Source organism: Saimiri boliviensis, chromosome 1 (genome assembly GCF_048565385.1).
Source record: "Saimiri boliviensis isolate mSaiBol1 chromosome 1, mSaiBol1.pri, whole genome shotgun sequence".
Taxonomy (NCBI): Eukaryota; Metazoa; Chordata; class Mammalia; order Primates; family Cebidae; genus Saimiri; species Saimiri boliviensis.
Window position 1 is genome coordinate 300523669 of NC_133449.1, and position 26124 is coordinate 300549792.

General features: G+C 54.5%; 1 protein-coding gene across 1 annotated transcript in view; it reads left to right on the forward strand.

Annotated features, from left to right (window-relative positions):
- Window positions 1-684: 684 nt before the first annotated feature.
- SLC6A3 (solute carrier family 6 member 3) overlaps window positions 685-26124 on the forward strand; it is a 46437-nt gene continuing 20997 nt past the window's right edge. The window contains exons 1-7 of the mRNA XM_039469079.2: window positions 685-967; window positions 2374-2505; window positions 10906-11140; window positions 21065-21203; window positions 22456-22590; window positions 24111-24214; window positions 25439-25563. Coding sequence (XP_039325013.1) covers window positions 685-967; window positions 2374-2505; window positions 10906-11140; window positions 21065-21203; window positions 22456-22590; window positions 24111-24214; window positions 25439-25563 — 1153 coding nt within the window. The remainder of the gene's footprint in view (window positions 968-2373; window positions 2506-10905; window positions 11141-21064; window positions 21204-22455; window positions 22591-24110; window positions 24215-25438; window positions 25564-26124) is intronic.

Sequence of the window (26124 nt, forward strand, 5' to 3'; positions counted from 1 at the left end):
GCAACATAGTCAGACCCTGTTGCTACCAAAAATTACACAAAAAGAAACTTAGCCAGCGCTGTGGTGCACACCTGTAGTCCCAGCTACTCAGGAGGCTGAGGGGCAAGGATCGCTTGAACCCAGGAGTTTGAGATTGCAGTGAGTTGTAATCACACTGCTATGCTTCAGCCTGGGTGACAGAGCAAGACTTCATCTCATTAAAAAAAAAAAAGAAAGAAAAAAATACAGATGAACAGTCATAAAAACGTTATTGAATGCTTTTTGAAGATTATAAAATTGCTCTCTGGAAGTGTGGGGGGAGGCAGAGGTAATATCCATCTATTGATATTAGAAAGCCGCGCTCGAGCTTACACAGCATCGCGCTTTGGTAGGAGTGAGGAGGGTGCCGGGGACGGAGGGCAAACCAGAGAGTCTGTCTCGGGGCCTCCATGGGCTGTGCCCCAGCCCTGTGGTGAGAGCTGCACCTCCCAGCTTCTGCGCCCCAGCTGTGCCGTCTCAGGCACTGGGAATGCACCTGTCCCTTCCCAGAGGAAAGCCAGTGAATGCCTTGGGGCTCTGCCCTCCACACCAGGCATACCCCTAGCCCTGGCGGCTGAATGCTGCATTCCTCTGTGTGTTTGTTTTTCATAGTGGCTGAAGACCAAGCAACAAGAGGCACAGAATTCCTCGATTCCAGGTGTGCCCATGAGTAAGAGCAAATGCTCTGTGGGACTCATGTCTTCCGTGGTGGCCCCGGCTAAGGAGCCCAACGCCATGGGCCCGAAGGAAGTGGAGCTCATCCTCGTCAAGGAGCAGAACGGGGTGCAGCTCACCAGCTCCACCCTCACCAACCAGCAGAGCCCCGTGGAGGCCCAGGATCGGGAGACCTGGGGCAAGAAGATTGACTTTCTCCTCTCCGTCATTGGCTTCGCGGTGGACCTGGCCAACGTCTGGCGGTTCCCCTACCTGTGCTACAAAAACGGCGGGGGTAAGTCCCATCTCAGCCTTCTTGGGCACGCTGGCCAGGCAGGGGGCCATGGGGCAGCTGAGCAGGGCTTTGGGGCAAGGCACAACCTGGACGAGATAAAGCTGTTCTCATGCATGAAGACGGGGCTCCTGGTGAGAGCTTGCAGTGGGGGCAGATTGTCCCGGAGGATGTCACAGAACCACAGAGCAGGGCTTAGAGCTGCCTGGCCCTGTGCGGGCATTTCAGAGGTCAGGAAAGGGAGGCACTCGAAGAAGCTGGGGTTGGGGGTAGGGCGGTGGACGGAGCAGCCTGGCTCTGCCTCCTATTTCCAGAGCCTATTTCACTTTGGCAAGAAAATTCTCGAAGACCCAAAGAACAGCCTCTGGCCGACTTTGGCAGCCTTTGCAAAGTGTGTGGAGGCCCTGGAACCTGGAGTGGCAGAGGAGGCCCCGGGAGCGTGCCTGTGACCCCTGCGCCCTCCAGAACCCGGCCACAGAGTCAGAGGCTAAGATCGAGGCAGGGCCACCTGGGAAGTCCAAGGACATTGGTGGTCCCTTCCCAGGAGCCTCTTTGGACCTCCCTGGTTGGCCTCCCTGGTTGGCCTCTATGGCAGGTCTGAGAAGGGAGGCCTGGGAAAGAATTTGGGGGGAGGCCTCACTGAATGCCCGTGAGGAAGTTGGCATTTTTATGCCCACCTAGAAAAGGGGAAGGTAGAGGCCTCAGCAGGTCCAAGAAGTTGCCCAAAGACAGAGCTGAGGGACCCATGCCTCCCCGTCCCCTTCCCCAGGAGAGAGAGTGGTAAGCTTTCCCTCACTCAGGTCAGACCAGGGGAGCAGAGAGGATCTAGGAGGCCGAGACTAGGGGGCCCCGGACTTTGTGCTGGGGTTGGGGAGGTGCAGGTTTCAAAGGAACTAGACCCTACCCTGGAGGGGCTTCCAACACCTGAGGCAGCAAAGCCCCTCAGCCACTGGGCAATGGGGGCCCCGGAACCCCGGGACAGGACTGCAGGGCCCACTCAGCTCAGGGGCAGAGTGGGGGTCACAGATTCACAACGCAAGAGGTAAAGAGGATCAGGGCAAAGGCGGGGGACGCAGGCCAGGGAAGGGCACCCGAGCAACCTCGGGGAAGCACAGTATCCAGAGCAGCGCCGAGCACCGGCAGGGCCTCCCTGCAGCGCTCCTGGGTTTGACTTCACAGCTCGGGGTACACAATGCTGAGGGGATCCAGGAGGAGTGTGTCAGGCACTGACAGCCATGCAGGACGGGCTTGGGGACTCGTCGGCCCCAGCCTGGGGCTTCCCGTTGGAGAGTGGGGTGAAAGGGTCAGGCCAGGACACGGGGGGTTGGCGGGGGTGGAAGCCTGAGCTTCCATGAGGAGAGACGGGCCCTTCCAAGGCCCCAAACTCTAGGTGCTGTTCTGCCCCACAGGTGCCTTCTTGGTCCCCTACCTGCTCTTCATGGTCATCGCTGGGATGCCACTTTTCTACATGGAGCTGGCCCTTGGCCAGTTCAACAGGGAAGGGGCTGCTGGTGTCTGGAAGATCTGCCCCGTACTGAAAGGTAACATGCCGGCACCTCCCTTCACCCTGGCGCAGCGCAGACTCTGGGGATGGCGCTGGAGCTTTCAAAGCCAGCCAGCCCCATCATGGGCATGCTGCCCTGCTTTGCTAAGACACAGGCGTGGCACATGCCACTTGAACTTGGGTCCCACTTTAAAGACCTGTGATGACAAGGACTTGAGAGTTCATTCCCTTGCTTCTAGGTGAGGCTATCCTGCAATTCATTCATGGTGTTACTTTGCCAAGATGTTAAAATGTAGTTAAGATAAAACACACGTCTATCTATAGATCCGCAATCGATCCATTATCCATCCATCCATTCATCAAATCATCTATCATCCTTCCATCATCTATGTTATCATTATTATCGATCTTTATATCAATCATTCACCCATCAGTCTACCTACCCGTCTACCCACCTGCCTATCCAACCATCTGTCATCATCATCTGTCAGTGTGAGTTTCCTGTGGCTGCCGTAAAAAATGACACGCACTGGGTGGCTTAAACGGCACACATTTATAGTCTCACAGTTCTGGAGCCTGGAAGTCCACGGTCAAGGTGTCAGTGGATTGATTTCTTCTGACGCTGTGTGAAAGCATCTGTTCTAGCCTCTCTCCTTGGCTTAGAGACTGTCTTCTCCCTGTGCCTGTTCATGCCGCTTCCTCCTACACATAGCTCTGCAACCAAACTCCCCCTTTCTATGAGGTCACAAGTCCTGTTGGATTAGGGCCCACCCTAATGACCTCACTTCAACTTGATTACCTCCATAGAGACCTTGTCTCTAAATAAGGTCACATTCTGAGGTTTGAGGGGTTAGAACTTCAACAGATGAATTTGGGGGATGGACACAATTCATAACTCTATCATCTGTCAATCATCTATTCACCTGTCATCTACCCATTCATCTATTATCTATTGATCCGTCCCCCTATCAATCTATCCATCCACCCACCCATCCATCCATCCATCCATTCATCTATGGATCCATCATCCATCAATCTGTCCAGCCATTATCTATTGATCCATCACTCCACCTACCAATTTATCTATCCATCCATCCATTCATCCATTCATCTATCTATGGCTCCATCCATCCATCCATCCATCCACCTACCTTCTATCTATTGATCTATCCATTCATCCATCTATCCATCCATCCATCCACCTATCGACCTGTCCGTCTGTCTATTAGTTACTGATCCATCTAGTTGTCACTGAGCCTTTCCGGCTGTTGGTGCCCTGCTCTGGCACCATGAAGTGGACACACCTCGTGTTGAGCACAGGTGGCCTGCCCAGCACCAGGCCCTCTCCCAGCGTTTCTGACTCCATCCTCATGAGACCCTTGGAAGGGCACGCACTATGTCTCTGTGTTGGAGATGCAGGTGCTGAGGACCAGAGGGCTGGGGTCATTCCCCCTGGTCTCCCCATGAGAAGAGTGGGATTTCATCCCAGGTGTTTCTGACTCCCCAGTCCATGCACGCAGATCACGCTTGCCCCATGGCACAGCCACCTCTTGGGAGCTGGTGGTTCAGGGAGGATTCGGGCATTTCCTCAGAGGCACCACTCAGAAAATTGGCATTAAGAAAATGACTACTGGAAGGTCAGTCTCTGGATACTCACAGAAGTTCTGGATACGCTGGTGTGTTTAGAAGACAGCCAGGCCCCAGCACCATCCCAAGACGTGTTACCAGTGGGTCAGGGTGGACCTTCAGAGGCGAGCTGCTGACCCACCTTAGGAGAGGGAACAGGTGGCATTTCACAGCTGCTGAGGTTGGGCTCTGGGAGGGGAAGGCATCTTCGCAGCCATGGAGATGCTGAGACTGGCCAGGCGTGATGGCTTTTCCCAGGCACGAGACACATTCATTCCTAGTGGGCTGCACAGTGAACCTTAAGACGTCAGTCATTTCTTCCTAGGCTCCATATTCACTGAACCACACTGAAATGGAGCCATAAAAAGAGGACTCTCTCCCCACACCCACCCTGCACACATCTTCAGAGTGAAAGACAGATGCTGGGGGCACACACCTGGCCAGACGGCCCCTCGGCAGGATCAGCAGGGAGAGGTCACACCGCAACAGAATTGCCGGGAACGGTGGAGGAGTGCAGCAGCCAACGGAAGACCCAGGAGCCTCCTTCCAGACAGGCAGGTGCGCAGGTCAAATTGGGCATCACAGTGAACCAGGCTAACGGTTCAAGAGGCACATGTGTTGCCTGTGTCCCCCCGGCCCTGGCCGGCAGCGCAGACACATTTCAGGGAGGAGATGCTGCCTGAATCTGCAGTCGTGAGCGACGCTGAGCCTGCACCATGTCCATGGAGGAGGGCACCCGAGTGCCTAGAGCCTTGGGACGCTGAATCAGGGAGGAGGCCAGCCCAGTAGGGGGAGGGAAACAGCGCGGAACGCCGACCTCAGGCTCTGGCACGGGCTGGGGCGACGTCGAACTGCTTTGCCGGATGTTCCAGAGCTACCCTGGAGTCTGTCGTGAGTGTGTACACCCACAGCCCTGCACCCCACTCCTGCCAGTGAACCTGGTGCTGGGGCGAGTTAAGCCACCTCTTCACATGCAGGATTCGGGTGAGAAGCGCAGGAAGAAAAGGGGCCTGAGGGTCAGCGGATAAGAGCTGATTTCCTTCTGTCCGTACACGGAAAGGAGGTTCACCCACAAAGCTCCCAGCGTGGGTCTTCACGATGCAGTTGACAAGACGTCAAGAAGCTATTTCTAAGAGTTTCAGAGCACCCTGTGGTGGTAACCAACGGGACTTGGGCTAATAGGGAGCCTCTGACTTCCGTAGGTGTGAGCAGTGGCACCTCATTGTGGAGAAACGTAGCTGGCGGCTGCAGCATCTCGTTGCCCTCCCCACAACGCGCCGCCTGGGGAAGCTGGGCAGTCACCGCCTCTGTGGCACAGCACATGTGCCCACCATCCCGCATGCCATGTGGGCTTCATTCTGAAGGCCAGTCCGCGAGGATGTCTGGGAAGCGTGGCCGCAGGAAGAAAGGCTCGTGGCCCCGAGGGCAGATCTCGGGCAGAGCCAGTTCACGCCCACCTCATACCTGGTGAGGAAGGAAAATCACAAACCACAGAAAGGGAACTGTTGGAGCCGTGAAGGGATGGGTGAGTCGATGCATGAAAGCTGGACTTCTTTAGAGAAGCCACACCTTGAATGGTTTAATCTCAGCAATGCTGCAGGTCCCAGGCCGGCGTCCGGTTTGTTCTGCCTGCCTGTCAACCGCGGGGTGCCGGTTTAGGGGAGATTGAGACTGCTCGCCAAACGGTGTGCGCCATGCTTCCCCAGCACCCTGATACGTGTGCCTTCTCTCCTTTGTCCCTTATAAAGTTAGTTCATAAAAATACATGCATTTTCATGTGCCATTAAATAGAAGCGCCACGTGGTAAATTAAGACATCAGCTGAAGTGCCCAAAATAATCATTATGAAGCTAAAAGGCCAAGCGCCCCTGAGCAGGTGGCAAGTCCACAGGGGAAATGAAGCCCAGCTCTGCCTGGAGCCTCCTTCTCCCCAGCCCTTCCCTTCCGCAGACCTGGGAGCTGCTTTCTGCTCCTAACTGGGAACCAAGATCCAACTCAAAAGCCAGCGGGTGGAGTTCACGGCGAGGCCCAGCTGCTCAGACGCCAGGACTCGCCTGTGTTTCCCGGAGTCTCCCCGAGCCGCTTGAGGGGTGGGCACTGCAGCCAGCGGGGCCTCGGGGCCATCAGCCCCAGTGCACCCCAGGGTCCCGAGAGGTGGTCTTTAAAACTCTCCCTCTCCTCCCTGCCCCTCACTTTCTCTTTCCCGCTCCCTCTGTCTCTCTGTCTCTCCCCCCTTTCCTCCCTCTGTGTCTCTGTCTCTCCCCCCTTTCCTCTCTCTGTCTCTCTGTCTCTCCCCCCTTTCCTCCCTCTGCATCTCTGTCTCTCCCCCCTTTCCTCCCTCTGTCTCTCTGTCTCTCCCCCCTTTCCTCCCTCTGTCTCTCTGTCTCTCCCCCCTTTCCTCCCTCTTTGTCTCTGTCTCTCCCCCCTTTCCTCTCTCTGTCTCTCCCCCCTTTCCTCCCTCTGTCTCTCTGTCTCTCCCCCCTTTCCTCCCTCTGTGTCTCTGTCTCTCCCCCCTTTCCTCCCTCTGCGTCTCTGTCTCTCCCCCCTTTCCTCCCTCTGTCTCTCTGTCTCTCCCGCCTTTCCTCCCTCTGTCTCTCTGTCTCTCCCCCCTTTCCTCCCTCTGTCTCTCTGTCTCTCCCCCCTTTCCTCCCTCTGTCTCTCTGTCTCTCCCCCCTTTCCTCCCTCTGTCTCTCTGTCTCTCCCCCCTTTCCTCCCTCTGTCTCTCTGTCTCTCCCCCCTTTCCTCCCTCTTTGTCTCTGTCTCTCCCCCCTTTCCTCTCTCTGTCTCTCCCCCCTTTCCTCCCTCTGTCTCTCTGTCTCTCCTCTGTGTCTCTGTCTCTCCCCCCTTTCCTCCCTCTGTGTCTCTGTCTCTCCCCCCTTTCCTCCCTCTGTGTCTCTCCGGTTCTGTCTCTCCTCCTCTCTGTCTCTCTGGTTCGTGCACACACAGCAAGCAGATATTAGAGACCCAGACTGACAGGGAGGTGTCCTCTCCTGTCTTTCTTCTGAGGGCCACCTGGATGCTTCCGGCGAGGTGTGGAGGGGCTGCTCCACCAGAGGCTTCCTCCTGTGGGATCCGTGCATGTGTTGACAACACCCTCTCCTGAAGCCAGCTCTTGTGGGCGCCAGGGGGTATGTTGGTGTTCAGGGCTGGTGCAAGGCGGCCGTACTTCAGTGGGCTAAGTACCAATCGCAGGCAGGACCCTCAGCCGGCTTCTGTTTGTCAGATTTCCATTTCATTGCCAAAGGCAACCGCATATTACAGATGCCCTGGAAACCCCACCATTCGATTGTACCGAATATGAGATATTTAATAGTCAATCATAATTTAGTGTGATTTCTCAAACAGAAAACAAAATGCACGCAAGGATAATATAAAAGGTACTAAGCATAAAATAAATTTAAGGAAATTGACCTTAAGAGCTATGCTTGAAATTCACGCTTAGCGCTGAGCTTGCCGGGCGTCAGACAGAAGGGAAGGGAAGCGTCACGTTCTCATGACCGTTTTCCCTGGAAACACGCCTGCCACCTGCCTGGGGAGAAAGCCTCCTGTGTCACTAAATGGTGTTTAAGAAATGTGTCAGGTGAAGCTTCATCTAGAGCCCACAGTGATGTCATGAGCAGAGACCACCAGAAGGTTGTTTAGCAAACAGGGGAGCGGGTTTTGTGTGTCCGGGCCTTCAGTGGGCTTGAGGAGCTTGTGGTGAAGTTGGCTGGTTGGTGAGGGGCTACGTGTCAGTGCCCGGGGCAGGGGTTCTGCCTTCTCAAACAGCAGGGCTTGGAGCCACCAAATGCCCAGCTAGTGCTGACACTGGCCACCACCTTCCAAGGGAGCCGTTTCCTCACCCAGTTGCCTGGGGAAGCATCCAGGAGGGGTCCTCCTGGTAAGGGGGACTCGGTGTGGGGGCACACTCTCCCATGGACCAGAGTGGGCCCATTTGCTCTGGGAGCCATGTCAGCCAGTGTGGACAGTGGTGATGTCATGAGCCATGTCAGCCAGCCAGTGTGGCCAATGGTGATGTCATGTGCCGTGGCCGTGGTGATGTCGTGAGCCCATGGTGACCCTGCCAATCTGGGGTACAGGGTAGGAAACCAACAGTGGTGGCTCCGGAAGGGCGCGAGGCACAGCCAGCCCTTCCTTCGGACTCTGAATTGGGATCCACCCTGGTGTTTGATCAAAGGCTTCCCAGGGTTTCAAGCTAAGGACTTGTACACAAAGTTTTAACTTTGAAAGTGTTTTTCAAATTGGGCGTCCACTGTCAGTTGCCACCACGGAAAATCCCCAACAGTGCTCTCTGGAAACAATGTGGCTTCTTACAACGTGGCTCCCAGTGTGGCCATCTGGGTGAGTGCCTATGAAGCACAACCCAGCTTCTCTCCTAAGGGACTCGTAATATACACTGTGATACAGAATCATTTAATATGGACCAGTTCCGTGTGGGAGAGGGGCTTCTAAAGGCAACAGCTTGGCTTTTTCCATCGCCACTACTGAGCACGTTTTCCAAGAGAGATGGTATGCGCTCTGGTCCTGGATCTATTTAAGACAAAGTTTGGAGCCTTTCTTTTGCTTTCAGGGTAGGAAGAGAACTTTACTGAGGTGCCCTGAGCATAAGAACAGCTTCTCTTAGGAACTGAGATCATAAAAGCAACTAGGCCACTCCCTGAAAGTCACCTTGAAGGCACGCTCCTACCCTGGCCACGAGCAGGCAAGATGGCATGGCGCCTCCTGGGTTTCCATAAAGTCACTCAAAGTTGGAGCCCAAACTAATCATGTCAGCAAATTCAGAAGGAATGTGAGAATGAAAAGAATTCTTCCTGGAGCTTAGTGAAGTCAACCGCAGTGGCAAGAACGTGATGGTGCCCATCCAGCCAGGAACGAGGAGGAGGCCATCTGCCCACCAGTCAGGCTGACGCCGCTCCCAAGACTGCTGACCAATGAGTTCTGTTCCAGTTTACCAGGGGCCCCTAAATGATGGGTCCCAAATTCTAGGTCTGTGGTCCTGGAAAGGGCACTCGAAAAGACTCTGTGTGGCATTGGATGGCCACGGATGGCTGTGGATGGTCTTGCATGATCCTGGGAGACCGTGGAAGGTCAAACATGGCTCCGCACAGTCCTTCATAGTCATGCAAGGCTCTGGGTGGTCCAAGGAAGCCCTGGATGATCTTACCTGCCCTGGGTGGACCTTGGTGATCTTCTGTGGCCCTGAGTGATTCTAGGAAACCCTGGATGGTCGTCGTGTATGGGTGGTGGGACCTTGGATGCCTCCACGTAGCTGTAAATGGTCCCAGTTGATTCTTCTGGGTAGTCTTTGAGGAGAGGCATGTGTAGCTATAGATGGCCACAGATGGCCATAGATGGCTATGGATGGCCCTGGGTGTCCATGGGTGGCTGTGGGTGGTTATGGGTGGCTATGGATGGCCCTGGGTGTCCATGGGTGGCTGTGGGTGGTTATGGGTGGCTATGGATGGCCCTGGGTGTCCATGGGTGGCTGTGGGTGGTTATGGGTGGCTGTGGATGGCCCTGGGTGGCTGTGGATGGCCCTGGGTGGCCATGGCTGGCTGTGGGTGGCTATGGCTGGCTGCGGACAGTTGTGGATAAATGCAGATGGCTGTTGATAGCCATGGATGGTTGTGGATGGCATGCATGGCCACGGATGGCTGTGGATGGTTGTGAATGGTGGCAGATTGTTGGGGATGGCCAGGGGTGGATGTGGGTGGTTGTGGATGGCCATGGATGGCCATGAATGATGTGGATGAATGGAGCTGGCTGTGGATGGACATAGATGGCTGTGGATGGCCGTGGATACCCTCTGTGGCTCCAAGTGGCCCTGGATTAGCATGAGTGATCATATGTGGTCCTGGGTGCCCTCCAGAGTCCTGAATGAGCCTGGGTGGGTATGGATGGCTGTCAAGGACGCCAGTTGTCCCTTAGTGACCACGGCAGTCTTGATGGTTCCATGAGACACTGGGTGTACTTGGGTAACCCTAGGTGACCTTTGATGGCCCTATTTGCATGGGTTCCCTAGTAGCCCTGGGTGCTTCTGGGTGGCCATGGATGGTTCTGATGGTTACACATGGACCTGGTTGCCCTGGGTCACCCAGAGTAGCCCCCAGATGGCCTCAGTGCTCCTAGATGACCCTGTGGATCCTGAGTGGCTGGGGTGATGGATAACTATGTATGGTGCGAGTGACAGTGACCCTGGGGGTCTCTGGGTGTGTGAGGGTGGCCCTGGACACCCACCATAGCCCTGGATGCCCCTCAGAGATACCCTGAAAGTCCCTGTGCAGAAGTGCATGGTTTTAGGGGGTGGGCAGCTTCTTTTCTGTGGTCACAGCATGAGGTCTGGCCTCAGGCCTTTCACTGGCCTTCCCCTGCGTGTTTGAAGATGCTGCCTAGCACCAGGGCTGTCCAGGAGCTGCAGGCTCAGGGTGACGTCTCCTGCGAGGGGCAGTAGAAGGGACTTCCATGGTGGCTCTGTTCACCACCTGCGTGGGTTCCACAGTCACCCCCTTCCCTCCAGGCCTGGAGTCAATATTACCCCCTTCCCGCCAGGTGTGGGCTCACCCATCACCCATTTCCTCCATGTGTGGGCTCCACCGTCACCCCCTTCCCACCAGGCGTGGGCTCCATCATCACCCCCTCCCCTCCATGTGTGAGCTCCACCGTCACCCCCTCCCCGCCATGTGTGGGCTCCACCGTCACCCCCTCCCCGCCATGTGTGGGCTCCACCGTCACCCCCTCCCCTCCATGTGTGGGCTCCACCGTCACCCCCTCCCCTCCATGTGTGGGCTTCACCGTCACCCCCTTCCCGCCAGGCGTGGGCTTCACGGTCATCCTCATCTCGCTGTACGTCGGCTTCTTTTACAACGTCATCATCGCCTGGGCGCTGCACTATCTCTTCTCATCCTTCACCACGGAGCTCCCGTGGACCCACTGCAACAACTCCTGGAACAGCCCCAACTGCTCAGACGCCCACCCTGGCGACTCCAGTGGCGACAGCTCGGGCCTCAACGACACCTTTGGGACCACGCCTGCAGCCGAGTACTTCGAGTAAGTGGGAGTCAGGTCCTCGGGAACAGGAGAGACCACGCAGCCGGGTCCCCCATGGCAGCCCCTTGCTTGGCCACCTGGCTTTGCTGCCCCCCGGGATGCATGGAGGGGCCTCTTCCTGCACTCCCTCCTTTAGTGCTCTGGAGGGGCACATTGCTGAATCACGTTGGTGGTCTCCAGGAGCTCAGCAAAGCTCCCATAGAGCGAGCCCTCCGCAGGGACAGGGCACTGAGGGCTCCCCTGCCTACGCTCCTGCTCCCAGCTGCCGCTTGGGGCGGAAGCGGCTGGTGGGGAATACAGCAGCCTCCGTGTGGAAGGCGGGCAAGCTCTGGTCTCTGGGAGCTGTAGCGGCATCTCTGGACGGAGTCAGCCTGGTGTCCCGGCTCCCCTCTTCCCTGCCCGTCCTCTACGCAGAGCCTAGGGCTGAGCTGCCTCCCTCGGGCCCCTGCCCTCCCCAGAAAAGATGGCTTTCTGGGCATCACTGAGCAGAAGTCTCTGGCTTCAGTAGGCAGCCCCTGTCTCCAGGGAGTCCCAGCTGTCCGCTTTTTGTGAGACTTTCATCGTTTACGTGCACAGCTTTATTTCTGTCTCCTTCCGCCTCCCGCTCCGGCGCAGCTCATGCCCAGCAGTCCCCAGGTCTCCGTCTCCTCTTCCCTGTGCCCCAGCCAGGCCCAACATGCACAGCCCACCCTGGCCAGGCCTTTCTCATACCATCCACCCCAGCCAGGCCCGACCCACACAGTTCACCTTGGCCTGGCCTGCCCCTCACCATCCACCCTGGCCAGGCCCAAACCTCACAGTCCACCCTGGCCAGACCCGCCCCTCACCATCCCTCCATAGCAACCGCTCTCCTGGACCCTGATGTCTTCGATGAAGCCCTTTCGTGCCCCGTGCCAGCTCCTGTTGGCCCTCCCTCGTCACCACGTGGCCTGGCCCAGCCTGGAAGGGCTGTGAGTGCCCCCATGGGTCCCCTGTTGCCTCTGGACACCTTCTGGAATCTGACCTGGCAGGTGCCATCCACATCCCACACCCACCAGCCACACTTGGGGCCTCAAGCCAGGTCGCCGTTCTGACAGGTGGACGCTTCAACTCAGCTGCCGTCTGGGAGAGGAGGAGGGGACGTTTGCATGATTCCCGCCGCATCCGCTGTTCTCGTCAGCCAGGGCGCTTCTGTCCGGGGGCTCCCTTGCCTAGTTAGACGCATCTTATCCACGTTTATATGCAAAAATGGGTCCCCTTCAGGGTGGGGAAAGGAGCTTTGACCAGTAAGAATAATTCCGGTTTTAACAGCAAGTAGGCGCCTTTGCAGAACTTGTTTTGAGTCAGAACATAGTGAGCTGGAAGCAAGGGAAGCGTCTCACGTTGCGTTTGTATAAGTCAGGTCCTAAGAGCAGCCAGGCGGAGGTGACCAGAGGAGCCCCCACCTCACCTCTGCTGGGGGCAGGATCATGCTCGAGAGCTTGGGTCTTGGTCTGCCAGGGAAACTTCGGGGAGCACAGCCTCCCAGCGGTGCTTTCTATGGTGACATCTGAAAACCTATCAGAAGACATCACTGAGGCCTTTTCCCGCGGGAAGGGACGGTCACCCTCTCCTGGGGGTCTTGTCAGAGACAGTTGAGATGGAGCTGTCCCGGAGGGTGTGGCTTGGAGACAGTAGGGCTGAAGCTGCCGGAACCGGGCCAGTTCTCAGTGGCCGGGCGTCCAGTCTCTCAAACTGCTCTGCATTCAGATATTCAGAACCCAGGTGGCTGGTTCTAGAATTCCTCCTCGGGCATGGAAGTGTATCGCCGGGCTGGCTTCAGACGTGAGGAGCAGGGGTGGAGGCAGGTTTCGGGGGACCACCTGGCGTTTTTCTTAGAGCCTAAGGAAGATTGTGGGTTGTGAGGGTGAGTGTCGTGTGCGCCTTTCTCGTGGTTTGGGGTTGGATGAGAGTGACAAGCCCCCAGGAGATGGTTCCACAGTGGGAGAGAGGGGCCCGCCAAATGCCCTGCAGGAGGAGCGTCCGGGCTGCAGCGCTGGGAAGGTGCTCATGGGAGGAGGGCTGGTTTCGGAGGGCGGGGCAGGTGGGGAGAGCAGATGCGCGGGGATGAGTCCCAGTTGGTTTGCCTGAAAGACACCTGGGTGACCCTCACCGTGGGAAGTGTAGCCGCAAGCAGGGTCGAGGGAGAGTCTGGACGGGACTCTCGTGGGTGACAGGCAAGCAGGGAATGATAAAGTTGCCCAAAGAATGTCCAGTCACAGCATTTGTCCAAATAGATTTTAACAGTCTGGAGGGAGAAAACTCCCATGGCATGTGGGTGGCCTGTTCACACCTACTTTTCCCTGATTAGACACCCACGAGCAGGAACCAGGCCGGGCTGCATGGGCTCCTGCTGTGTGGCCAGCTCTCAGGGCTGGCGTGTGATCAAAGAGAGGGGCCGGCAGGAGAGAGAGTGGGGGGGGGGGCGCACGGAGCCAGGGCAGAGGCCACGGGGGCCCCGGAGAGAGACCTGCGAGTCCCCAGTGTCCGACGCCCTGCTAAAGCTGCCGAGCGCCACTGTTTGGGCACCAGCTGCCTTTTGTTTGGGCAGTGTTGGAAGCATTGACTCATCTAGGTGATGTTCAGGAGAGAAAATTGGAGAGGAAAATTCAGTGTCATGGTGAGCCCAGTGATTTGTTAAGAACGCTGGAAGGAAAGAACACATGCTATTATTCCAAACAGTCAGACTAGTGAAGTCTGTTTGGAAGTTCTCAGTCTGGAAGGAAGGAAGGGAACGGGAGGGTGCCCAGCCCTTCCCTCGGAAGCCCTGTCTACACTGGCACGTGCTACACTCTAGCTGGCCACAGCTCTAGGGCAGACGTGGGAAGCTGGAGATGGTTTAAGATGAATTCACAAATGATTAATGACCCAGGGCACTGAGGTGCTTGGCGCCCCTCCCACCCCCTCTGAAGAGAACTGAGTTTTCCCCGAAACAGGCCCCAGTGACTCTTGGAGGGCAGGGAGGACAGTCGTAACATGCTCAGGTCTGCGGGGCGGCAGGTGGTTTCTGGATTTCGAACCCACTTTATAAAGCAGATCATTGGACAAAGGATGTGGGTTTCCCACTGGCCCACGTAATCAGGGAGTGCACGCCCCACCGTGAAAGGCCACGAAGGCCAGAGTGGCTATGACGCACGACAGTGCGGCTCTCTGTCCTAGATAGTGGGCACATCTGGCTTTGTCAGTAACCACAAATGGGACTGAGTTTCCTACACAATGTACGAAGTTGCCACATCAGACATTTGATGGCTAAGATGTTAGCAGGAGCAGATCTGGAAGGGTTTCATCCTGCGTTTTTATTCCGGGTCCTCAGGAAGTAACTATCAAACCTGGGTGAGCCGCTGGCCATGTCTTCTGGGCTCTAAGTCAGAAAAGACTGCCAAGCTGCCCCGTTGATGGCACTTCCTCCGTATGCCACAAATGCCGTGTGCGGCGCTGGCTCCTGCACCCAGTGTCCCTCAGGGTTGGCAAATGAGACATATCCGGCGGGAGATGCTATGCTGGCACCCCCAGCCCCCAGGTCCCAGCCAGCCTTCCTGTGCTGCTGCTTCCTTCTTGGCAGCAGCCCACCCACCAGAGGGAGGTGACAGAAATGGTTCCACCAGAGAAACGAAAGGAAGCCTTCCCAGCAAGAACCTGGAGATTATTGTCAAGTGACTCAAGCAAGAAGCATCACCTTTATTTGCAGTGACTCATCTGAGAACAGTGAAACCCTTAAAGTGTTTATCCCTGGGTTGCCCTTTCTGTAAAGTCCCAGGTTTCTCCCTCAGGACCTGTTTCCTTCCTTGCACTGGCTGACATTTCTCCAGCTGCCTTCCTAATGCATATGCATGAGAAGATACTAGTCTCAGAGGAGAAACCACAGGTACATTGCTGTCACCTTCAGAGTGTGAAAGGGCATTGTAAACCCACTCGAGAAATGTGAAGTCTGAGCCAGGAAAGTGCATGTGGGTGTTCAAACACCAACACAGGATCACATCACACTGACCAGTTCACAGTTTCCCAACTTCTGTAAATACACATCAGCACTGCTTAATATAAATGATGAAGTTATGAATTAAAGCTATAAATTTGCCTTGAAGGGACTGCATTAGCTGCATCCCACAAAGTTTGGTATGCTGTGTTTTCATTTCCTTCAGTTCAAAGTATTCCCTAATCTTTCTTTTGATTTCTAGTTGACTAATGGGACATTCTTAGAAATTTGTTGTTTAATTTTAAATATTTAGAGGTTTGCTAGATATTTTTGTTACTGATTTCTAATTTAATTCTCTTTTGGCAAGATGATATGCTTATGCATCTTTAATATTTCAAAGTATACTGAGACTTGTTTATGACCTGCTAGATGGTCTACATCGGTGAAGGTTCCACGTGCACCTAAAAGGAATATGTATGCTGCTGTCTTTGGGTGAGCATTGCACCAATGTCGAAGAGGTCATGTTAGGTCATTGTGTTGTTCAGGTTTTCTACATCCTTACTGATTTTCTGTCTACTTGCTCTATCAGTTACTGAGAAAGGGGTATTGAAATCTCAACTATAATTGTAGATTTGTCTATTTCTTTTCACTTCTACCAGTTTTTGCTTCATTCATGTATTCTGAAGCTGCTATGAAGTGCATACATGTTTATTATTATTAGTTTTTGAAGTTACCCCTTTACCATTTGAACTGTCCTTCTTGGTTAGATTTCTCATTCTGAAGTCTGCTTTGACAGTAATATGGCCACCACAACTTTCTTATGATTACTGTTTGTGTGATATATCTTTTCCAGCTTTTTATTTTTCAATCATATGTGTCATTATATATAAAGTGAATTTCTTGCCAATACCTTAGAGTTGGTTGTGTTTTTTATTCAATAAGGCAATCTCTGTGTTTTAATCAGAGTTTCCATTCAATAACTGTCAGCGTGGCTGGCTTTGTTTTTCATTGTGCCCCATTTCTTCTTTGTTTCTTGTCTCCTCCATTTATTTCCTGTTTTGAGCTAATTTTTTAGGCTTTCATTTTATCAACACTATTAGCTAATAAACTATAGCTTTTGTTTTCATTTTTCATGGATTTTATAGGGTTTACAACATTGACCTTTAACTTATCACAGTATACCTTCAAGCGACATGATACTATTTCATAGAACGGAAGGGCCGGTAACAGCAGACTTCTGTTTCTCTCAAGTAATGTGTGTAATTGTTGTCATAGATTTAATTTTTCTACAATATGTTATCAACTCCATGATACATTGCTGTTATTTCTGCTTTAAGCATTTACATTTTAAACATTTACCTGCATAGCCATCAGCTCCTGTGCTGTCTAATCATGTATGTAAATCCAAGTTTCCATTTGAGACCATCTTCCTTCCATCTAAAGAACTTCCTTTATCATTTCTTATAGCATAGACTTGCTGGCAATGGTTCAGCTTGGGCTTTACACAAAAGTATTCTGCCTTCTTGGGGGGTTATTGTGATAAACTATACATAACATTTCTTACCATCTTCACCATTTTTTTTTCTGAGACAGAGGCTCACTCTGTTGCCCAAGCTGGAGTGCAGTGGTGCCATCTCAGCTCACTGCAATCTCCACCTCCCAGATTCAAGTGATTCTTCTGCCTCAGCCTCCTGAGTAGTTGGGACTAAAGGTGCGCACCACTATGCCTGGCTAATTTTTTGTATTTTTAGTAGAGATGTGGTTTCACCATGTTAGCCAGGATGGTCTTCATCTCCTGAATTTCTGATCTCCCCACCTCATCCTCCCAAAGTTCTGGGATTGCAGGGGTGAGCCACCATGCCTGGCCCATCTTAACCATTTTTAAGTGGACATTCAGTGGCATTAGGTACGTTCACATGTTGTGCAACCATCACCATCATCCATCAGAACTTCTTCCTCCTCCAAAGCTGAAATTTTCTCCCCATTAAACATGAAGTCCCCATTCTCCCTCACCACAGCCCCGGCAGCTACCATTCTACTTTCTGTCTCTGTGAATTTAACTACTCTAGGTCCCTCCTCTGAGTAGAATCACTTATTTTTTTGTGACTGGCTTATTTCACTTAGCATATGTCTTCTAGGTTTGTTGAAGAATTTCAGAACCTAGTGTCAGAATTTCCATCTTTTTAAAGGCCAAATAATATTCCAATTCCATTGTATGGATATATTGTGTTTTGTTTATCCATTTATCTCACTCTGTTGTCCAGGTTGGAGTGTGTAGTGGTACGATCACAGCTCACTGCAACCTTGACCTCCTGGGCTCAAGCAATCCTCTTGCCTCAGACTCCCAAGTGGCTGGGACTACAGTTGTGTGACATCACATCCAACTAATTTAAAAAATGTTTTGTAAAGTGGGGTCTTGCCATGTTGCCCAGGCCTGTCTTAAATTCTTGGGCTCAAGTAATCCTCCCAACTCAGCCTCCCAGAGCACTGCAATTACAAATATGAGCCACCACACCTGGCCAGATCTATTTGTCTTTTGATGCACATTTGGATTGCATCCACCTTTTGGCTACCGTAAAAACATGCTGCTATGAACTTCAATATTGAGTACCTGCTGGATACTCAGAAGTTGAATTGCTGGAGCCATGTGATAATTCTGTGCTTAATTTTTTGAGGAACCACCACACTGTTTCCCACAGTGGAAGCATTGTTTTATATTCCCACCAGCAATGCACAAGGGCTCCGATTTCCCTACATCCTTGACAAGACTTACTTTCTGCTAGTTTATTTTGACAATAGGCATCTCAATGGGTGTGAAGTGGTCTGTCATTGCGGTATTGATTTATATTTCCCTAAGGATTAGTGACCCTTGGACATCTCTTCATGTGTTTTTTGGCCATTCGTATAACATCTTTGGAGCGATGTCCATCCATGTCCTTTGCCCATTTTGGGATTGGGTTGTCTGGTTTTTTGTTGTTGAGTTTTAGGAGATCTTTACATATTTTGGATATTTGTCTCTTATTAGATTGATAGATGATTTGCAAATTTTTATTTACATTCTGTAGTTTTCTTTTCTGTTCTGTATAGCATCTTCAGTGCACAGAAGTTTTAAATTTCAATGAAGTCCGATTCAGCTTTTGTTTCTTTTGTGTCATATCTAAGAAACCATTCCCAAGTCCAAGACCATGAAGATTTACCCTATGTTCTTCTATAAGAATTTTATGATTTTAGCCCTTATATTTGGCTCTTTTATCCATTTTGGGTCAATTTTTGTATGTGATATGAAGTAGCTGTGGACTGATTTCCTCTGGTTGTGGATCACCTTTCTTGCTTCTTGCCATGTCTAGTAATTTTTTATTAGGTGCTAGACATGGTGAGTTTTATACTAATGGGTATTTAGCTCTTGTTGTCTTTGTTTAAAGAGTGTTAGGTTTATTCTAATAGGAAGTTGATGTGTTTTGGCACAATTTTATCCTTTGGAAGCTTGTTTTGCCCCCTCACTGGCTTGGCTCCCTCTTGGTAAAACGGGGTGAGAGGGCTGCTGTGAGGTCATCACAATGATGCGTGGGAGGTCTGAGCATACGTGGATCACCACCAGCAGCTACACTGTCACCTGATTGAAGATTCGTGGCCATGAATTCACCAGGAAAAAGAGCTCAGCAGAAAGTGGGAAAGGTCGTGCCTTTTCCACACCTGGTGAAAGTCCTGGGCCACTGCTTTTTGGTCCTCCCAACTATTTATGGCTTCAGAAACACCTGCACATGAGCCCCATGCCCCTTTCCAGTCGTCCTTCAATTGTCCTGCCCACCCAGCCCTCGGAAGCATGGACATGCTGGGAGCCACGCACTTTCCCTTGCTCCTGGTGTGGCTGGGCACCAGGCTGTGGTCAGCTGTGGGGACCCCTCTTCTTGGGCTGACAGCACTCAGGAGTGTCATGTTCTCTAAATTGTTTGTGGGACTTCAAATAACCTCAAAGCACAATGACTTTCTTCTTTCCTTTTTCTTTTTTTTTTTTTTTTTTTTTTTTGAGACAGAGTCTCGCTCTGTTGCCAGGCACCAGGCTGGAGTGCAGTAGTGGGATCTCGGCTCACTGCAACCTCTGCCTCCCAGGTTCAAGCAATTCTCCTGCCTCAGCCTCCTGAGTAGCTGGGACTACAGGCACATGCCAACACACTTAGCTAATTTTTGTATTTTTAGTAGAGACGAGGTTTCACCATGTTGGCCAGGATGGTCTTGATCTCTTGACCTTGTGATCTGCCCACCTCTGCCTCCCAAAGTGCTGGGATTACAGGTTTGAGCCACCGTGCCTGGCCAGCACAATGACCTTCTAATCTCGAGAAGGGGGTCGACCCAGCATGTGGAGGTGCTGCTTCCGAAGGTGACTTCATGTTTGGCGCTGAGCCTGCTGTGTGTACTGTGGACATGCCTCATGAGAAGGCCCCGGATGCGGCAGTGAGCTTTCCCTAGGCCTTCCCACTCAGGTCGAGGAGGGCCTGAGCCATTATGGTCATTGGCTGAGTTGCCTTTTCTCCAGGCCCACGGGGAACGGGGACAGGGTGTGCTGTCTGGTCTGGTGTGTAATTCATGCTGGTATGTGCGAGGCACTGAGACTGCCGAGGCATGGGTGGGTGGCATGCTGGGGTCAGAGACACCACGGCAGTTAGTGGGCGTGGTCCGGGCTGCACGAAGTTGCTGTAGGGTCTCACAGGCACTCAGTGGTAAGGCCAGGCTACGGAGCAGAGTGACGGGGAGTTAGCCAGCAGGGGCAGAGCTCCGTGTGTGGTGGGGGGAGTGAGAAGAAGGCCTCGGGAGTCCCCACTGCCCAGGGAACGTCAAGTGCGACCTCCACCAGCTCCAGCAACTTTCCCTGCACTGTGTGGGTGACAGACAGCCTCGACACTGAGCAGCTTGCCCTTGGAGAAGAGCAGAGGATAGCGCTGATGGTTTCAGTGGTGCAGCCATCTGGGGCCAACCTGGGGCCTGTGCCTGGGCGCCCTCTGGGTTAGATGGAAGAACTGATCCCAGCCCTTTCAGTGCTTGTGGGGCCTTCCCTATTGCTGCTGCCAGGATGTCTGGCTATGATTCTGGAGTTTGAAGGGCCGAATTCCTGGAACATGGCCCTGGAATGGCTTGCAGCTGGTGGAAAGCTCTCCAAGGCTGCCCTTGGCTGGGCTTTGCCATGGGAGCTCCTCTCATCATGCGGATCCCAACTCCAAGGTGGCAGCAGCACGGCTGTTACAGTCGCCTTGGCCCCAAGTCACGGTTTGCAATGGTGATGCAGCCGACTGCACGTGGCCTGCTGCGTGTTCTCCTGCAGAGAGTGTCACAGGGTGGAATGAGTTCCCACAGAAAGCGGGCCCAGGATCTGTGCCTGGGGCAAGGAGCATGGCCGACGGTGAGCTCCATCCCTCACCCTCTGTTCTGCCCTTTGTGAGGTATGGATCCTTCACATGAGTGATTCCTGCTGGAGCTGAGTCACCCACTGAGTCTATTCATCGTGGAATCCTCAAAGCAGCAGGGGCTGTATGAGCAGGTGTGAGCCGTCACCCTCAGAAAACAGTGCTGGCTGGCATCTGCATGCCTGGCATTATTGCTAGAGTCTGCTCAGCCTCATCCCTGCGGAGGGATCCAGGGCCATCTCTGGGCAGCAGCGGGTGCCCAGCATTGCTCAGAAGCTTCCTTTCGGCTTCTGTGGCTCCTTCAAAGACCCAAGGTGGTCTTTCCCTCCTCAGCTCCAATGAGCAGGGGCGTCAAGGGCAAAGGGTGGGCGGGGCTTCCTGGGCCTCCGTGTGCTCTGATGATCTCCAGGGCAGGCCTGACACCTCTGCCAGGGCCTGGGGCCAGACCTCCCTGGAGGGCATCTCTTGTCTATCAGACTGGATGCTTTTTGCTCTCCAGAGCTGGGGAGGGCAGGTCGCTGGGTAAGCTCAGCAGTCCAGTTACAGGTGGGGTGACAGGCCCCCCCAGAGCCCCCCGCTGACTCCCCTCTGCAGGCGTGGTGTGCTGCACCTCCACCAGAGCCATGGCATCGACGACCTGGGGCCTCCACGGTGGCAGCTCACAGCCTGCCTGGTGCTGGTCATCGTGCTGCTCTACTTCAGCCTCTGGAAGGGCGTGAAGACCTCGGGGAAGGTGAGGCTCAGGGTCACTAACCAGGCCCATAGACATGGGGCCACCAAGTGGACATGTGGCCATGGCTGGGCAGGGGGTACACATGTGGCCCTGGTAGGGTTTTGTGCGACAGATGTTGTCATGGCCAGGTTGGTGTGGGCATGTGGCCGAGGCTGAGTTTGGGGAAACCCAAATGGCCGTGGCCGTGATCAGGTTGGGCGTGTACATGTGGCCACGTGTCCACGTCATCAGGTTGGGAGTATACATGTGGCATGGTTGGGGTCACACCCGTGACCATGCGGGTTGGCTTGGGTGGACACATGGCCATGGCTGGGTGGGGAGAGGTGGACACGTGGTCCTGGCTGGGCCGGTGGACACATGGCACAGTTGGGTTTGGGGTCCATATGTGTCTGTGTTTGTGGAAGGGCCTCAGGAGGGAAGCACCCGCAGCAGTATTTCTGGCAGAAAGGCACACACGACGTGACTTTTTGTTGATAAAGATACTTTGAGAGGCATGATTTTTTGTTGATAAAAACATTTTGGGAGGCCAAGGTGGGCAGATCACCTGAGGTCAGGAATTCAACACTAGCTCGGTCAACATGATGAAACCGTGTCTCTACTAAAAATACAAGTTTAGCCGAGTGTGGTGGCGGGTGCCTGTAATCCCAGCTGCACAGGAGACTGAGGCAGGAGAATTGCTTGAATGCGGGACGCAGAGGTTGCAGTGAGCCAAGATCATGCTATCGCACTCCAGCCTGGGAAAGAGCGAAACTCCATCTCAAAAAAAAATAAATAAATAACAAAACTGTGTTATGTGGGCCCAAACCAGTTTTGATCAAGGCATGCCTCTCCCTTGGAATAGTGCGTGTGGTATGGCACCAGCTGTGGGAGCCTCCCGCAGCGACGCAGCCCAGAGCTGCCCTTCATCGTGCCACGGTGTCCTTCCCCCGTGCGAATCCACTCACATTCCACACATCAGAAATCCCCATCAGCCACTCCCAGCTGCTCTGGCAGAGCAAATGCAGAAAAGGAATGTGCTTTCCCTGCCGAGCTGTTCTTCCCGTTCCATCCCCAGGGAGGACGTGCAGGACAGAAAGCGTCTGACCTTCTCACTCCAGTAAGCATTTGCTGAGCTGGCGTCCCAGGAAATGTTTGGGAATTGGGCCTCCCAGTCAGAGGACAAGCCGTCAGGGCAGCCCTGTGCTCTCCTGCCAGTGTCTGCTTCCACCGAGGACCCCGCCTGCGCAGCTGGTGACACTGTCCTCTCCTGCAGGTGGTATGGATCACAGCCACCATGCCTTACGTGGTTCTCACTGCCCTGCTGCTGCGTGGGGTCACCCTCCCCGGAGCCATAGACGGCATCAGAGCGTACCTGAGCGTTGATTTCTATCGGCTTTGCGAGGCGTCTGTGAGTACAGCCCTCTCCCGGCTTCCCAGTCCATGGGGGCTCCGGAATTCCACGGTTCCGTAGTCATGGCCTGCCAGGGCTGAGATGTGTCAGAGTTGCAGAAGCCAGGATTCTTTCCTCAGGAAGCCAAATTCCAAGTGCCCATGGTACAATATGAGTCATCTAAATTAAATCATAGTGAGGAAGATCAGGAAGGAAAGGGCAATTCCAGGCCCTGGAGTGGAAGCGCATGAGGTGAGGCCCAGGGAGGCAGCCGTGGGCACTGGCTCTGGGGTTGGCATTGAGCAGAGGCCTGAGCTGCACACACAGCTCTGGTTGAGGAGGAGGTGCGCGCTCCCCTGTGACACCTGGCCAGGCAGGTGACTGATGACCAGCATGGGACCCACCTGGGACAGCAGGGTATGAGCCTCTCCACCCACTGCCCACCCAGCCACTCTAGGCCTGGCTCCTCCTCTCATGCTGAGACACTGGCCACCTCTACAGCCCTGACTGCGGGGCTGGGCCATCTGCCCTCAAACACACTGTCCCAGGAACTGGGGTGGCCTTGAGGCCCTGACATGCTGCCGAAAGAACAGAGGGCCCCACCTCCTCTGCAGCACCCAGCTTACCTGCTCAGTCAAGCTCAGGCAAGCTTGACCTGGGACCTGGGATCCCCTGAGACCCACCTGGCCTTCCCAGCAGGAGCATCTCATGTCTCCGCCTCAGCATCCTGGCCCACAGGCCTGTACCATGAGCTTCATGGACTCGCAGGGACAGCCCTGACTGACCAGTCCCCTGAATGCCTCCAAGGGGTTTGACTGATCCTTCTCCCCTACCCAAGGCCTGGGCAGGGGAAAGATGGGCATCAGAGCCACTGAATAATCTGTGCAGTGCCCTCGCCTTAGCAGGTTTGTGGCTGACTTTTTAAAACACCATATTGGTCTAATCATGGACCCACCCACCTTTCCTTTCATGTCCAGAGTCATGGGTGCCATCGACCGAGCCGGGCAGGCACAGCACCAGTGTCTAAGCCGCAGGTGGGCTCCTGGCCATGCCCAGGTGCCTCTGTGCTGCTTACGCTTCAGAAATGATACAAAGCAGGCATCGCTGGTGTGCGTCTAATTTGGACACCATCATCATGTTGCATGTGGATGAGTCCATGTCTTTGAGGGTTATCAGGGGCTGTCATCATGCAGCATGTGGATGAGTCCATGACCTTCTGAGGGTTATCAGGGCGCCACCATCCTGCAGTGTGTGAGTGAGTCCATGGGGCACCTCTGGTTCCGCGGAATCGCTGCCCTGACAGATACTCCATGGGGAATCGCAGGTCAATGGACAGACAGCCTCCTGCTTCTCTGGCTCTTTCAGGCCGCTGGCCAGAGAGTTCGTTTTCCACGGTCGTGCTGCTGCCATTTGCTTCTCGAGGCTGCTGTTGAGTTTAGAGGCCTCAGCATTGGGCCGGGATGGGAGGGTGCTCGGGTCCTTTGCCCACAGGCCTGCGCTTTCCTGGGGCAGCCCCTCACCGGTCTCTGGCTCTGCAGGTTTGGATCGATGCCGCCACTCAGGTGTGCTTCTCCCTGGGCGTGGGGTTCGGGGTGCTGATCGCCTTCTCCAGCTACAACAAGTTCACCAACGACTGCTACAGGTGAGCCCCTAGCAGGGCTGGGCAGGGGCCTTGCCGGTACTGGGGAGCGGTCATTGACTGTTAAAAATTGTGCATCCCTGGGTGAGGACAGGGTGGGTAAACTGAACCCACAAGCCCGTGAGCTGTGTGGCCTTTCAGACAGACGTGACAGTGAGACAGCTCCCAACACGATTCTGACTTCCACTCTAGTGAAGGTGCTGAACCTGGTGGGAGGGGCCCGCCTAGGCCTGACCTGCTGGCAGATGATTCCCCACAGATGCCCCCCTCACCATTGGCAAGGCCAGCCCCTCCCTCCACAGGGACATACCCTCCTCCCCACACCAGCCCCAGTGAGGTCCCCATCCTCCCTCACGGTTTGGCTTCACAACCCCATCCCGTGTGCACCCATGTTACCGGCAGTCACCCAAAGCCTCATGCTGGACCCAAAATCCTCCTAAAAACAGAAGCAGAATTTTATGTGGGACCTGCTTTCTTTGAACTTTATGGGCTTGTGTTTACTTTCTTTCACATCATGAGGATAAGCACAGTAAAAACACAGAAACAGTGTGTGTGGCAGAATGGCCGGGCAGACCACAGGCAGGCTCCATAGAGAGGAGGTGCTAGAAGGCAGGTCCCAAGCTCGGCAGCCCTGCTCAGAGCCCGCCTGCGTCCACCTGGGTCCAGGCACTCTGCAGATGAAGCATGTGGTCCTTCAGCCCGGCAACAGACCACACAGGAACCCAAGAGGAGGACGCTGATGCCCTGACCGACCCCAGGACCCTCCCTGGTCCCCCCTTGCTTGCCTCCAGCCCTCAGAGTGGGGCTCCCAGGCCAGCAACCCCAGCACCCTGGGAGTTTACGGGCAACGCAGCCCCTGTGACCCCACGAGACCTGCCCAGTCAGCATCTGCATCTTAGCGAGGTTCCCAGGAGGTGTGTGTTCCTCAAGGTTCTGGAAGCTCTGCCCGGCAAGGTGGGTGGGACGCCCACCGCAGGACTCGCTGGGCACAGGGGCAGTCGCCCACCCTGAGCCCTGATGGCTGAACCTTGAGCAGCTCAACCAGCGGGCCAAGGTGGCCGAAGGACAGCTCTGCCTGGCTGCTAAGGGGCCAGCTCGCTGGGGAAACTGGCCCCTCCAGAGACCTTCCGCCCCTTCCCCAGACACAGTTAATTAAGAATAATGACTGGAAAATTGCAGCCTCTGCAGCTCAGCTGGTTCCTGAGACAGCTTGTCTTGTTCTTGCAGGGATGCGATTGTCACCACCTCCATCAACTCCCTGACGAGCTTCTCCTCCGGCTTCGTGGTCTTCTCCTTCCTGGGGTACATGGCACAGAAGCACAGCGTGCCCATCGCGGACGTGGCCAAGGACGGTGAGCCCCTCCTGCTGCATCCGGGCCGGCTCCGTGTAGCAGTGGCGCCGAGCTCTCAGCAAAGCCTTTTTCCTTGCAAGAGAGGAAGGAGACGCACATGCTCTGAGCAATGTCAGAGAGAGCTGCTGCCTTACTCTTAAAGGGTGGCGGCCGGAGCGGCACACGTCCCAGCACAGACCTGCCCGCCCCCGCCGCCCCTGCACCTTCCCTGCCCTGTCCCCCCCGGGCCCTCCACCCCTGTATGCGGAACCTCAAGCCCACATGCACCTGTGCAGCACAGCTGTGCCGCGGTCCCTCTGCTGCTCCCTGCAGACGCCATGTGAGGCACGCTGTGAGGGTCTCCAGCGGAGATTGTCACTCAGGGCCCTCTAGATGTCTGCTTGCCACGTGGTGAGGGAACGTGCAGTTTGGGGAAGGGGCGGAACGAGCTGTTCCAGCATCACCTGGAGCCGGCCTGGGACGCCAGGGACGTCGGCTCGGCCACGGAGCAGCTGGGAGACCCCTGAGGCCTCCAGTGCAGGTGTCCCTGCCTGCTCACCAGGCCAACGTGTGACGCCGAGT